The sequence below is a fragment of the Ochotona curzoniae genome, unplaced genomic scaffold, assembly GCF_017591425.1.
Source record: "Ochotona curzoniae isolate NIBS_2020 unplaced genomic scaffold, NIBS_Ocur_1.0 contig_66, whole genome shotgun sequence".
Classification (NCBI taxonomy): domain Eukaryota; kingdom Metazoa; phylum Chordata; class Mammalia; order Lagomorpha; family Ochotonidae; genus Ochotona; species Ochotona curzoniae.
The window spans coordinates 19,837,578-19,850,093 of record NW_024466512.1 but is presented as its reverse complement, the minus strand read 5'-3'; the positions used below and the strand labels follow the sequence as shown (position 1 = coordinate 19,850,093).

Here is a 12,516-nt window from a genome sequence, read left to right as displayed (position 1 = left end):
CACTTTCAAATTCAGGCTGCCCACTGGGACTGCTCTTCTATTAATCTACTTACTGATGTTTTTAAGCTCACTGTCAGTATTAATAATCATTTTCATTGAACTTAAAAATTTATGGAATTATGTAATAATTCTGATGATGTGATTTCTTAAAGAGCTAGTTTTGAGAAATTAAATAATGCCTGGGCCCGGTGTGGTAGCTTAGTGACTAAAGTCCTTCCATGCACCAGGATCCCATATGGGCGCCAGTTCCTGTCCTGGCTGCTCCACTTCCCATCCAGCTCCCTGCTGTGGCCTGGGAAAGCAGAGGATGTCCCAAGGTCCTTGGACCCTACACCCAGGTGGGAGACCCAGAAAAAGCTCTTGATCAACTCATCTCTGGCCATTGAAGTCACGTGGGAAGAGAACCAGTGAATGTCAGATCTTTCTGTCTCTCCTTCTCTCTGTAAATCTGACTTTCATATAAAAATAATAAATCCTTATAAAAAAAAAGCAAAATGACACAGAGATCTGAGAACCACAGCCCATGGGTCAAATACACCGAAAATAAACCTGCACAGTTGAACCAGATCTACTGAGGAAGATCATAACCAACACAGGAATCTACAACTGATTTTAATTCTGATAAGGTATGAATTTTTTCCCCAAAGAGATATTTATTTAAAACACACACAGAAAGAGAGAGAGAGAGCAATTTTCCATCAGCTGGTTCACTTCCCAAATGGCTGTAATGGCTGGAGGCTGGACAGGCCAAAGCCAGAAGTCTGGAACTCTAATTTGGTCTCCCATGTGGGTAACAGGGGACCTATCACTTGGGCCTTCTTTCATTGCTTTCCCATGCACATTAGCAGAAAGTTGGACTGGAAGTGGAGCAGAAGGAACTTGAACCTACGTCCATATAGGAGGCTAGTAATATACAACCCACTGTGCCACAATGCCAGCCCTAATGAAAGTATTTTTTTAAAAAATTTGAATTTTAGGATAATTCCATAGCATCTGGGATTTCCCTGCCCCTCCCTAAATTCTCAGCTCTCCCACAACTGATTTATTAAAGTATTTTTGTGTCCTGGTGGAGGCCTACACTGTGGCATGGTAAGTAAAGCCACTGTCTGCAACATGAGCATTTCACTTAATGGCTCAGTTGTTCCACATTCAATGCAACTCCTTCCTGCAGAAGATGCTCCAAATGCCTGTGGCCCTGTCACCCACATGAGTGACCTAGTTGAAGTTTCTGGCTCCTGATTTGAGCCTTGCTTAGTCCTAAATGCTGCTCTCGTACTGGGAGTAAACCAGCAAACGGAAGATCTCTTTTTCTTCCTTTCTGTAACCCTACCTTTCAAAACCAGAAAAATCAAAACAAACACTAACTAAAAGACCACTCACACAATAAAACCTGAATCCCCATGGCAATTGAGTTGAGAGATGGGACCCAACGGGAGGTATGTGGATGAACATCACTAGGCAAAGTGCTTAAAGAGTGTGCTGCAGCCTCACTGTCCCAGGAAGGAAGAATATGGATATGTAGCATTCAAGGTGTCAACCTGAAAGTGGAGAACAGCCCTCACCAGTAACCATACTTGCTGGTACCTGGATCTGGGACTTCCTAGAATCCATAACTATGAACAACTTCGATTCTGTATCAGTTATCCAGTCTTAAGTACTCTTGATAATAGCACAACACAAACACCCTACACATCTCTGAAAACCACGATCACTGATTCTTTATAGGCTTAGTTCTCTATTGTCAGTGAGATATCTGCTAAAAAATAAAAAACCTGTTGTCTCTCTGGAATTTATCTACAAAGCTTCCTAAGCAAAACAGTGCCATGAGCTAGATGTTCCCAAATTGGGAATGGGAATGAGTAACTAGTGACATGAAACTGATGGTCAAATTCTAAACTCCATTTGAAAAAATACTCAACAATTATTCAGATACATTTAGCTAACTCCAAATGTTGCTTCAGTTACAGCCAATGTGCGGGATAGGTACAACTGGAAGGTTCTTTTTCAGTTTACATTACTTAATGACTAACTTCCAAAGGAATCCTCTTACCTCCTTTTCATTTATAGAATCACTGGTATTTGCTTGAAAATATTACAGTTTAGAAAATGAAGTCCGTGGTAACCATGTGAGAGGAGCAGCCTTCAAAAACTTTCTTTGGGTCACAGATTCAAATATGACTGGTAATTAGACTAAACCATCGCAACTTAGGTAATCAGTGTCATGGTAAAAACAAAGTTCACCAAGAGGCAACAAATAGCAAAGCAACAGGCTCCCTTGAAATGGCTCTCAGATGGCCAAGTTCTCAGTTCTCAGTACACCACCTTACTCCAATCAATGCAATTTACATGTAGATAAATGTGAAAACTGGGCCCCTGAGGCCAATCTGATAAGCATCCTTGAGTAAAACCCATTGGTTAGGGAGGAAGCGAAGAACACAACACACACAGATACCTGGAGAGGACTCAGTACTACGCGACTTTTTCCAACAAATGCAGTTGATAACTCCAGTGCTATCATCCACTGTAAAAAAAAAAAAAGCACAGAAGGGGAGAAGGCAGATTTGAACATAGATGGTAAATTTGCTTGTCATCACTGCCTCACACATATTGGAAGATGAATTTTTCTACAGTTTATATAAATTTTTCTATATAGTTTCTTTATCAAAACCCTTTCTTTAGAAACAATCTCTCCCCACACCCCAATATGAACTGCTTGCCAGCACGTGTCAGTATGATTACATAAGCCCAGTGGTGTGTATTCAACATTCACTTAACTGACCTCAACAATGACTCCTGACTATGGTTGTCTGCTAAAAATGGTGTCCTTGACCTGAGAGAGGAGCTTGGGAAACCTCTTTGTCAGGTCTGGAAATGCCAAAACCTATGGAAATGTATAAAACAGTTTTTTTTTTTTAAATGCATGTTATAAACTGGTAGATATAATACAAACTCAATTTTTTAACTCATTAATATATAAAGAGCTTATACAAATTAATAAAAAGTAAGAGCCAGTTTCTATCCCAGCTGCTTCACTTCCCTTCCAGCTCCATGCTTGTGGCCTGGGAAAGCAGTGAAACACAGCCCAAACCCCTGGGACCCTGCACCTGTGTGGGAGACCCAAAAGTAGTTCCTGGCTCTTGGCCTCAGATCAGCTCAGTTCTAGCTGTTGCAGCCACCTGGGGAGTGAACCAGTGGGTGGGACATCTTTCTCTTTGTCTCTCCTTCTCTCTGTAAATCTGACTTTCCAATAAATCTTTTTTTTAAAAAAATGATATTGCTAGGTATTCCACTGCTTTGGCCAGTTAACAAGCTTCATTCAACACACTCAGTCTCCAAACATTAGCTTCCCACAATTCTAGGCCTGAGCTCAAGTTGCAGCCAGGTGCTCTGCACACCCTGAACAAGGCAATCAAACCCTGGCTTCCCTCTCCTGTCAGACTTTGAGGTCCAGCTGCTGGAATGCCCTGGAAGACAAACATGCTTCTTGGCTGGGTAGTACCATCTGGGCTGCAGCCTTCTCTCAGCTGTGGGACAAGTCAGAGTGGGCAGGAAGCACTCCCCAATTCAGTCCGGCAGAGAGTCACGGGGAGCAGGAATCAGGGGAGCAGGACCCAGGAGAGAAGGGAGAGGCCACCTGAAAGAGGGCCTAGGTCAACAACAGGGAGGGCAGTGGTTCTCTGCTTGAACAGATCATGCAGGATAAAGTCATAAAAACACCTCTCCTCTCAATTACTCCAACATTCACACACTGTTCATTTCCCACAAACTCACAGATGTGTCATGCCTTCCTGACACCCACTCGGCAGGAAATTCTTGGGGTAGAGTCTAACACATGGCCTTAGTCTTCTTAAAACGGAAGGTGCAGTGAATTGAAGACCCTTTGGGTCACAGGGCTAGTATCTGGTCTGGGCCCAAAGTCAGGACTAAAACCCTCAAACAGCCTAGGTTATTTGAGCTAAAAACAGGAAACAAAAAATCAGATGCAGCTGACTTGGTAAGTGGGCTAAAGGACTGGTTAAGTAAGGGGATGGGGAAAAGGAAGGCAGACAGCAAAATCAAATTCAGCTACATGAGGGACAGGCTGCTCTCTTTCGGATCCAGCATTCCCGTTAATGCTTCCTGGAAAGAAGTGGATAATGGCTCAAGTGCTTGGGTCCCACCCTTCACATGGAAGACCTGGGATCAAACTGACACTATAACATGGGAATGTAAGTCATTCCATTCAAATGAAAAGTGACAAAACTCAGTTTCCGTGAGACCTTCAGTCTTTAGCCTGGCCAAACTCTGGCTGTTGTGGAAACTTAGGGAGTGACCCACAGAAGGAAGCTCTCTCTCTGCCTATCAAAGAAATAAATAAATAATCTTAAACAAAACAAAAACCACAAGTTACACAAAACTTCAGAGCACTCTACAGCCAGTGAATAGGAAATGGGACTTATAATCCTGCATCTGTGGAAACCTGTCAAAGTTACTGGACAGTTCTCTGATGTACAAAGAGGAAAAAATATCTGTTCTTGACATTTCAAAATATTAAGGGGAGAATAACATGAAATTAGAATGTAAAAGTACTCTAAATGTTCCAAGAAACTACAATTTCATCACTGGTAATTGTAGAGGAAGTAACTACACACAGTACACTTGCCACAGCTTGGTTCACTGTAGAAACTTGGCAAATGTTTGCTGAATTGTCTTGAAAACAACAGGACCTGTATCTTTGATCAAATCAACACAAGGGATTCACTCTGCATGGTCTGACAACGTAATTTATTTCACACTTTTCAGGAGTACGCATTGACGCACTGGAGTGCAGTGATTAAGCCACTGGGAAACTACCTTCACATACCATCCAGCTTACAAGGAGCTCTCACAGAAACTGAGTTTTGTCACTTTTCACTTGAATGGAATGACTTACATTCCCATATTAGAGTGTCAATTTGATTCTGGGTACTATGTTTCTGACCACGATCCCTGTTACTGTATCCTGGCAGGCAGCTACTCACATGGGGCACCCAGAGTTCCAGGCTCCTCCCTTTGGTCTGGTATGGTCCTGGCTATTGTGGGCACTGGGGAATCAACCAACAGGTGAAAATCTATTTCTGTTGTTCTGCTTTTTAGGTAGGTAGAAATTCAAAAAGACATTAAAAAAATAAAAAGCTCTTCTAAAAAATATGCTAGGAAAATCAGAAGGCATGTCTTCTGTTAAGAAGACAATCGTCTTTCGAAAATTGAACACATGTTGAGGAAATACCATGGTTTGAATATCTAAGTTAAAAATCATGCCTGAGCCATGATGAAAGGTGCCTGGTTGCAAAGTTCAACTGCCTTCTCTATTTCTCGAAGTACAACAGAGTATAAATCCAAGGTAAACCACAAAAAGTGACAATGTCAAGCATAGCCAAAGTTTGAAATCCACTGTCGAGCTTCCCATAAAGTTTCTAGGTTGGCCTCTTAACCTCAGAAAGTCTTGAAGTTACACAAGGCCATGTATTAACATGCTTAAATCAAACTCCACAAGAAAATCAAGACCTGTTACATTAATATCCTATTTTTCTCTGGTGAGCAAAACACAGAAACCCTTCAACTAGTTTTCATCATAATGAAGGAGGAACATCTTCTGATATTTACCCTGCACAGGTTCCTGTCTTCTTACAGTCCACTTCAACATTAATCTGGCCTCTTTTGAAAGATATCACTCTAAACAAATAGTGCTACCCTGTGCTATTTTTAGCTGTGCCCTTGGGTATCAACTGCCTGACACGCTAATCAGCCAGCCTAGATGCCAGCTCTTATCTTTCACCTCCTAACTCTCCAGTACCTGTCGCTTCATGTTCCAACCCCATGTCCAACTCCGCACCCAGGCCCATGTGCAACTCCGTGTGGGGCTCCCACAGGGGCAAAGTGCACAGGCTCTGTGCAGACCCTCAACTACTCTGAAAGGCAGAGGCTGCTTAAAAATCAACCTTCAGCTGAGTGGGACCTTCAGCATACATTCAAACTCAGACACAACTGTTCTTACCTCCATAACTGTAGAAGCTATCTTTTTCTCTCTTTTCAATGACAGTTCCCAAGATATCTACTTGTTTTATTGGATGTCCATTGTAGAAAAAAACACCTAAAATTTAAAACAAGACAGCAAAGTCACTCATATTATCTATAGTCATATTTTCTGCTTCATTAAATGTTAATTGTTTATATGTGGTGGAGGGTAAAGGTAAAAAATAAGTGGTCTGTTTTTTGCTTAGATTCCTGCCCCAAGAAACCTTCATGGCTTTCCCACAAGGGTCATAATTAGAAAGCTCAGCTGGGGCTAGCATTGTGGTCTAACAAGTAAAGCCGCCACCTACAATGCTGGCATCCCACATGGATGCTGGTTTGTGTCCCAGCTGCTTGTTTCCAGTTCAAATCCCTGCTAGTGCCATGGGCAAAGTAGTGAAGGATGGCCAGAGGGAGACTTGGAAGAAACTCCTGGCTTTTGCAACTCCAGGTTGTGGCAGCCATCTGGGGAATGAACCAGCAGATAGAAGACCTCTTTCCCTTCCCATCTTTACAACTCTTTCAAATTAAAAAAAAACCTTAAAAAATAACGTTTAGTTTAGTCATAGTTGCCAGGGGCCAACTGGCATCCCTTATCAGACAGAGTACCAGTTTGAGCCCCAGCTCCTCTGCTTCTGTTCCAGTTCCCTGCTATTAACATGTCTGGAAAGACAGCGGAAGATGATCCAGACCCCAATGGAGTTCCCAGCTCCTGGTTCAGTCTAACCCAATTCTGACTGCTATGACCACGCAAAGTAGCAAGAACCTTAGCCACTAAGCTACTGTGCCAGGTCCACATTTTTTTTTTTTAAAGCAGGACATACTAAGGTTACAAAATACTCTCCAAGGTGAAGGGATCACAACTTGAAATCTTCTCTTTCAAAACTGTTGGGGGGTACTTAGAAAAATCATTAAAAATAATTAAAAATAGAATGTATGTTTATTGTGAGGCCAAAAAAAAAAAAAACATTTGAAACCCATGCAGTTTTTCATCATGCACATTTTCCAACTTTTTGAAGACCTCTCATATACTAAAAACCTGGACTATAACTGCTGGCAGGCAAGTTCTAGCCAGCACAGAAACCAGAGAGAGAAAATCACCTGACACTTACACACTTTTCCCTAACCTGGGGACAGGACAGAGGTAGAGGGACTCCTGAGGGTGGCCAGTCCCTCACCCCACACAGTGGTCTCAGGGCTACCTGGCTTTTCCCCCACAAAAGCTATACATTTTACTTTTTCTTTTCAGTTTTTATTTTTCATGATACAATTCCACAGGCTCAGGGACTTCCCCTTCCCCCCTTCCAAAACTCCCCCTCTCCCTCCCTAACTTCCCCTATATTACTACAATAGTGTAGATTCTTTAAACACAATCACAAATCCATCACGCTGCTACTTAAGTGTATCATGACATTATAGGTACAGACAATGGTAGAACATCCAGCATCCTATTGTCAACATACATTTAACAGTTTCACCAGGAGTCCATCTCACATTTTACTTTCCAAAACAGGTGAACTGTTAAATGATGCCTTTTCTACATAAACATATGACTCACAAACAAAGAATGTTTATGTCAGGTACCTAGCCACTCTCCTTTGCTGGACTCTCCTCTCCTATCCCAAGCCTAGTCTCAACTCGTTTTCTATCGCTCCAGAGGCCTGTGGCCTGAACCCTCACACCTCTCAGGACCCCAGAACGGCTTCTGTTGATGTTCTCCTTTCCTCCAACAGACAGGGGGTCTGGGGATGAATCACTCTTACTCCGCCAGTGAGGTTATCAGGAGCCATGCAACCAGAAGGAATTAAAGGTGGCAACTTTAATCAAAAGTAGGACTCTTTCCCTTGGGACAGCAACGTATCCAAAGACTTGGAGGATGGGAAACTGTCTCCAGAGCAATCATGATGGCTCCCAGCAGAACATCCCAACATCACATAGTCCGGAAACCTGGATCAATGTCACCCCTAAAGATCAGGACAAACATGAATTTTTTCCCCAAAATATTCTCAATCCAAATTCGGGTGAATCTGCAAATGAAGAACTTACAGATAAGGACAGCCAACTGGTCATTGTTCCTATCTCACTGTGTCCATCAGAATAAGTATAAGTACTATACATTTTAAATCACAGACTCCGCATCATTTGCTCATCCTTAATGTTTGATATGATAGAGATGTTTAAAATAAAGACTGTTTCAATATGTTACAGGATGTCATTCTTACAAACTCAATTTTTATTAATGAAAAACAAAACAAACAACAAATCAAATCTAAACCACTACTTTGGAACCAGCCATGTGGTGTAGCTTGTAAAGCCACTGCCTGAGACAATGGCATCCCATAACGGCACTGGCTGGAGTCCCAGTTCCTCCAACTGAGCTCTCTGTTAATGGTCTGGAGAAGCAGCGGAAGACGGCACAAGTGCTTATGCCTCTGCCATCCAGATGGAAGACCTGGAAGAAGTTCCTGACTCTTGGCTCTGGCCTGGACATGGCAGCCATCTGGGCAGTGATGGAAGACCTGCAGATGGAAGACCTATCTTTCTCTCTCTGTAACTCTTCCGCAAAATCACATAAATAGATAAATCATAAAAACAAACAAAAATAACCCACCACTACTCTAATAAATCTTCACAATATTTTTATTAGTTTAACTACAAATTAAGTCAGAGCAGTTGAATTCTGACAGTACCTACCTAGATAGATCAAATATAACATTACAGGTATGGAATCCCATAAGACTACCCTCACTACAGTCCCCAGCCTCCTGACCACTTGCACTTCTGGCCAAATATAGGGGCTCCCACAACACCCTCAGGCCTGATAATTTTCTAGACCCATGGACAGAAGTTAGGAAGATGGTACATTTATTATTTGATAATAAAATGCATGAATCAGGACCAGCTAAGTGAATAGACAGCATACAGCAAGGCATACAGGGGTCCAAACAGGCAGCTTCCGCATCCTCAGGACATATCTGTGTCTGATGACCAATAGAGGAGCTCCTCCCAGCCTCAGCACCCAGAATTTTATTGGGGTTTCATAATGAAGGCATGATTAATTAAATCACTGGCCATATGACTGTGCTTCATCTGATGCCCTCCCAAGGGACTGGGCGGACAGGACCTGGCTCAAAACCCCAACCCTCTAATCATAAACTTGGTCTCTTTAGTACAAACAACTATCCTGAAACTCTTGAGGGCTCAGCATAACACACCCGATTAATGCAAACACAGGTGCAGCCCAAAAGGCCACTTAGACATCCCAATGATGTGGAGGTTATCTCCTGAGACCCAAGATGAAGGGTGCCTGGTATTTATAACATTTTTCACTCCAGTTTTGTCGGTTTTTAGTATTAAGTTTTGCTATTTTTCCAACCTTTTTTATTCTAATGAACAATTTTTGTTACTTAAACATTTATAAATTTTACATGATCAAAAGTTTTCTGTTTGGGGGCCGACATGATGGCTCAACTGGCACATCTACCTCCAAGTGCTAGCACCCCATATGGGTGCCAATTCATGCCCCAGCTGTACCACTTCCCATCCACTTTTCCTGCCTGTGGGAAAGCAGTAGAGGATGACCCAAAGCCTTGGGATCCTGGAAGAAGCTCCTGGCTTTGGATTGGCCCAGCTCCAGCCGTTGTGGCCATTTGCAGTCAACCAGGAGTAGAAGATCTTTCTCTCTGTCCCTCCTCTTTGTACATCTGCCTTTCCACTGAAAATATAAAAAAACTTTTAAAAATAGTTTTTTCTTCATGCTAAACCAAACCCAACAACAAACCATAAAGCTAGACTGCAGGCATTTCCTACCTCTCCCAACCCTCACAGCCAAGATTGCCCTATAAAATTATGGTTGGTGTCTGCTTGAGTCATGAAGCTTCATTTTAAAAGACACATCTGAAGCATTCTCATCAGTGACAAAACAAAGATCACCAGCACCAGCTTTCATCGGTTTGTTTTTCATCCACCGTAAAACCCTTCGCCCACAGGAAGCCCAAAGCCTCTGCCATGTCGCTAAATGCTTGCTTGCACATCCACAGATTTTTAAGCAAAGCTGGCATTTGGTGTGAATTAATGTCTTCCTGAGGAGATGAGCTGTGAAGAATTCCAGATTGTTCTGGAAAACAGAAAGGATAAAGTTGGCTGCCTTCCAGCGGGAGAAAAATCAGACCATTTTCAACAATAATTAGGAAATAAAGGTGTGGTGAAAAATCTGTACAAGAGGCTTCAGTGTAAGGTCATCCAAACACTTCTGTGCACATAACAGGAAACACACCAAGGCTCATCTCACGAAAACTCTGCACCCTGGAGATTCTCAGCGGCTTCTCTCCCATGCTGCTCTCCAGAAGGCCCTGGACTAGAAGGCTTCACTTAACAAGACGACGTGTTTAAAGAACGTCTCACACAGCACAACAAACCTGGAAAGACTCACCATGACAAGGCCAATTAATTCAAATCTATCCCAAACTATATTTGCTATAGTCTGGGGTATTATGAGTCATTTTTGGTTTTTTGGATTTTTTGTTTGTTTTTTAATTTTACATGAATGCTTTGTGGTTTCAATTACTTCTTCCTCCCACCCAGCCCTAAGAGGCAGGAAGAGGGCATTTAGGCAGGAAGAGGCTTTTAGGCCTTGGTTCCCTTGCTTATACGCCCTCATGACGGGTGAAGCCAGAGGCTGGGAAGTTAACCGAGTTCTGCATGAATGGCAGGTACTCCAATTACTTGAATCACTACAGATGCCTCCCAAGGTCAGGATGAGTAACAAGCTGGAATCAGGGGCTAGTGCTGTGGTGTGGCGGGTGGGGCTGCCACCTACAGTACCAGCATTCCATACGGGTTGCAGTCTCAAGTGCTTCACTTCCAATCCAGCTTTCTGCTAATGCACCTGGGAAAGCAGAAGATGGTCCAAGTACTTGGGCCCTTGTACCCACAGGGGAGACCCAGATGAAGCTCCTGCCTTCCAGTTAGCCTAGTCCTGGCTGCTACCGTCATTTGGGTAGTGAACCAGCAGATGGAGGATCTCTCTTTCTATCCTACCCTTTCCCTGTAGCTCTGCCTTTCAAATTAATAAAATATGATTTTTTTTAAAAAAAAGGGGGGGGGGAAGAAACTGTAGTCGGAGCTCTATAAAGAATCCAAGTACTGGGGCATAAGACTTGGTAAATAACAGCTGGTCTAAATGGCAATCCTAACTGCTATTTCTTGAGGGTTCACTCCACACTCCACACTGCAATGACAAGGTGCTGCAATTACAAAGGTGAACAAGACATAATATCCTTCCCTCCCAGAGAGTTGTCATTATTCTCACAACAAAACCACAGTGCCCCTCACCCCCACCTCCATCAATCAGGCTGGGTTAACCTCTACGTTTGTAAAGAAACCTAAGCTTTGCAGAAGGTGAGTCACTTGCTCAGGTCAAATAAGGGACACAGTTAGGCCTACCAGTGCCATGCCTCCTAACCCCAGGGGCAGGTCCAAAGATAAAAGGAACAGTTGTAAATTCCAAAGACCCACATACATTTGAAAATGTTCTTCTGCACAAAAACCCTAAGTATCTATTTTTTTCCAAAATGGCATAGGGATCCAACTAGATTATATCCAAAGTCTGCGACAGAAAAGGCTCTGGGAGAAGGATCTCAACTACAGCTGTCCCCAGCTTTGTGCCAGGGAGAGGTCTTGTACCTCAGCCAAGCCATCCCGCACTCTGTTCAGCCACATACCTGGCACCTGCTGGGATTCCTTCATGTCCAGGATATCCCTGATGTAGAGTCTGGCAAAGGCCAGAAACACAGGATCCAATCCCCACATGAGGGCAGGGGTCTCCTCTTCAACCGGGCTGGATTCAGACTGCACCGGGGCTGGGGCTGTTGGCATCCTGCCACCCTCGACAGGATCTATATCCATGGGCCAAGGTCTAGATGAGAGACACAAACATAAAAGCAAGGTGACTAACATGTGAAAAAAACTGTCTTGGCTAGATGCTGTTCATAGGAGGGCATCCTTAACATCCGGGTGGAGGATGGGGTCAATCCCGGGGAACCCTGGACCACTCAGACTCCACGCCTGGGGAAGGCGTTCCTTGTAGCAGGAACCCTGAGTTCCCTCATGCCTCTCCCATATTCCTCCCCCCACCCCCCTCCCAAATATTGGCTCAAGCCGGCTAAACGCCATCTTTTCTCATTGGAGAGACAGTGTGCATATAACACACTCTGATCCCAATTTAATGGGAAGGGTCCAAAGAGAAAGTAAGCCCTCCTGACCACGTATGTCTTGGGGGCATAAGAGACGGGTCTGGTCAACGCTCTGCCTTCGCACCTTCCGTTTTTGGAGGCAGCAGAGAAAATTTTTTAAAAAGAAGCTACAATGGACCTGAGCTGTTCCCTCGGCACTGGCACTCAGCCCAAGGCCAGCGGCTACCCCCGAGCACGAAAGCCCCGCCCTTCCGGCGCGCTCCCGGCAGCGGTCGCCTCTGGGCTTCCG

At 43.6% G+C, this 12,516-nt stretch overlaps 1 protein-coding gene across 3 annotated transcripts in view; it reads right to left on the bottom strand.

Annotated features, from left to right (window-relative positions):
* STN1 (STN1 subunit of CST complex) overlaps positions 1 to 12,516 on the bottom strand; it is a 34,594-nt gene extending 22,078 nt beyond the window's left edge. Inside the window, exons 1-4 of one of the 3 annotated variants that reach the window (XM_040992163.1) lie at positions 12,406 to 12,516; positions 11,757 to 11,950; positions 6,017 to 6,112; positions 2,453 to 2,521 (exon numbers count right to left, since the gene is read on the bottom strand). In XM_040992163.1, the coding sequence (XP_040848097.1) occupies positions 2,453 to 2,521; positions 6,017 to 6,112; positions 11,757 to 11,940 (349 nt within the window). In that variant the 5' untranslated portion in view covers positions 11,941 to 11,950; positions 12,406 to 12,516. Of the gene's footprint in view, positions 1 to 2,452; positions 2,522 to 6,016; positions 6,113 to 11,756; positions 11,951 to 12,351 lie in introns of all 3 variants that reach the window. The other 2 variants (XM_040992164.1, XM_040992162.1) reach the window with 2 other exon arrangements.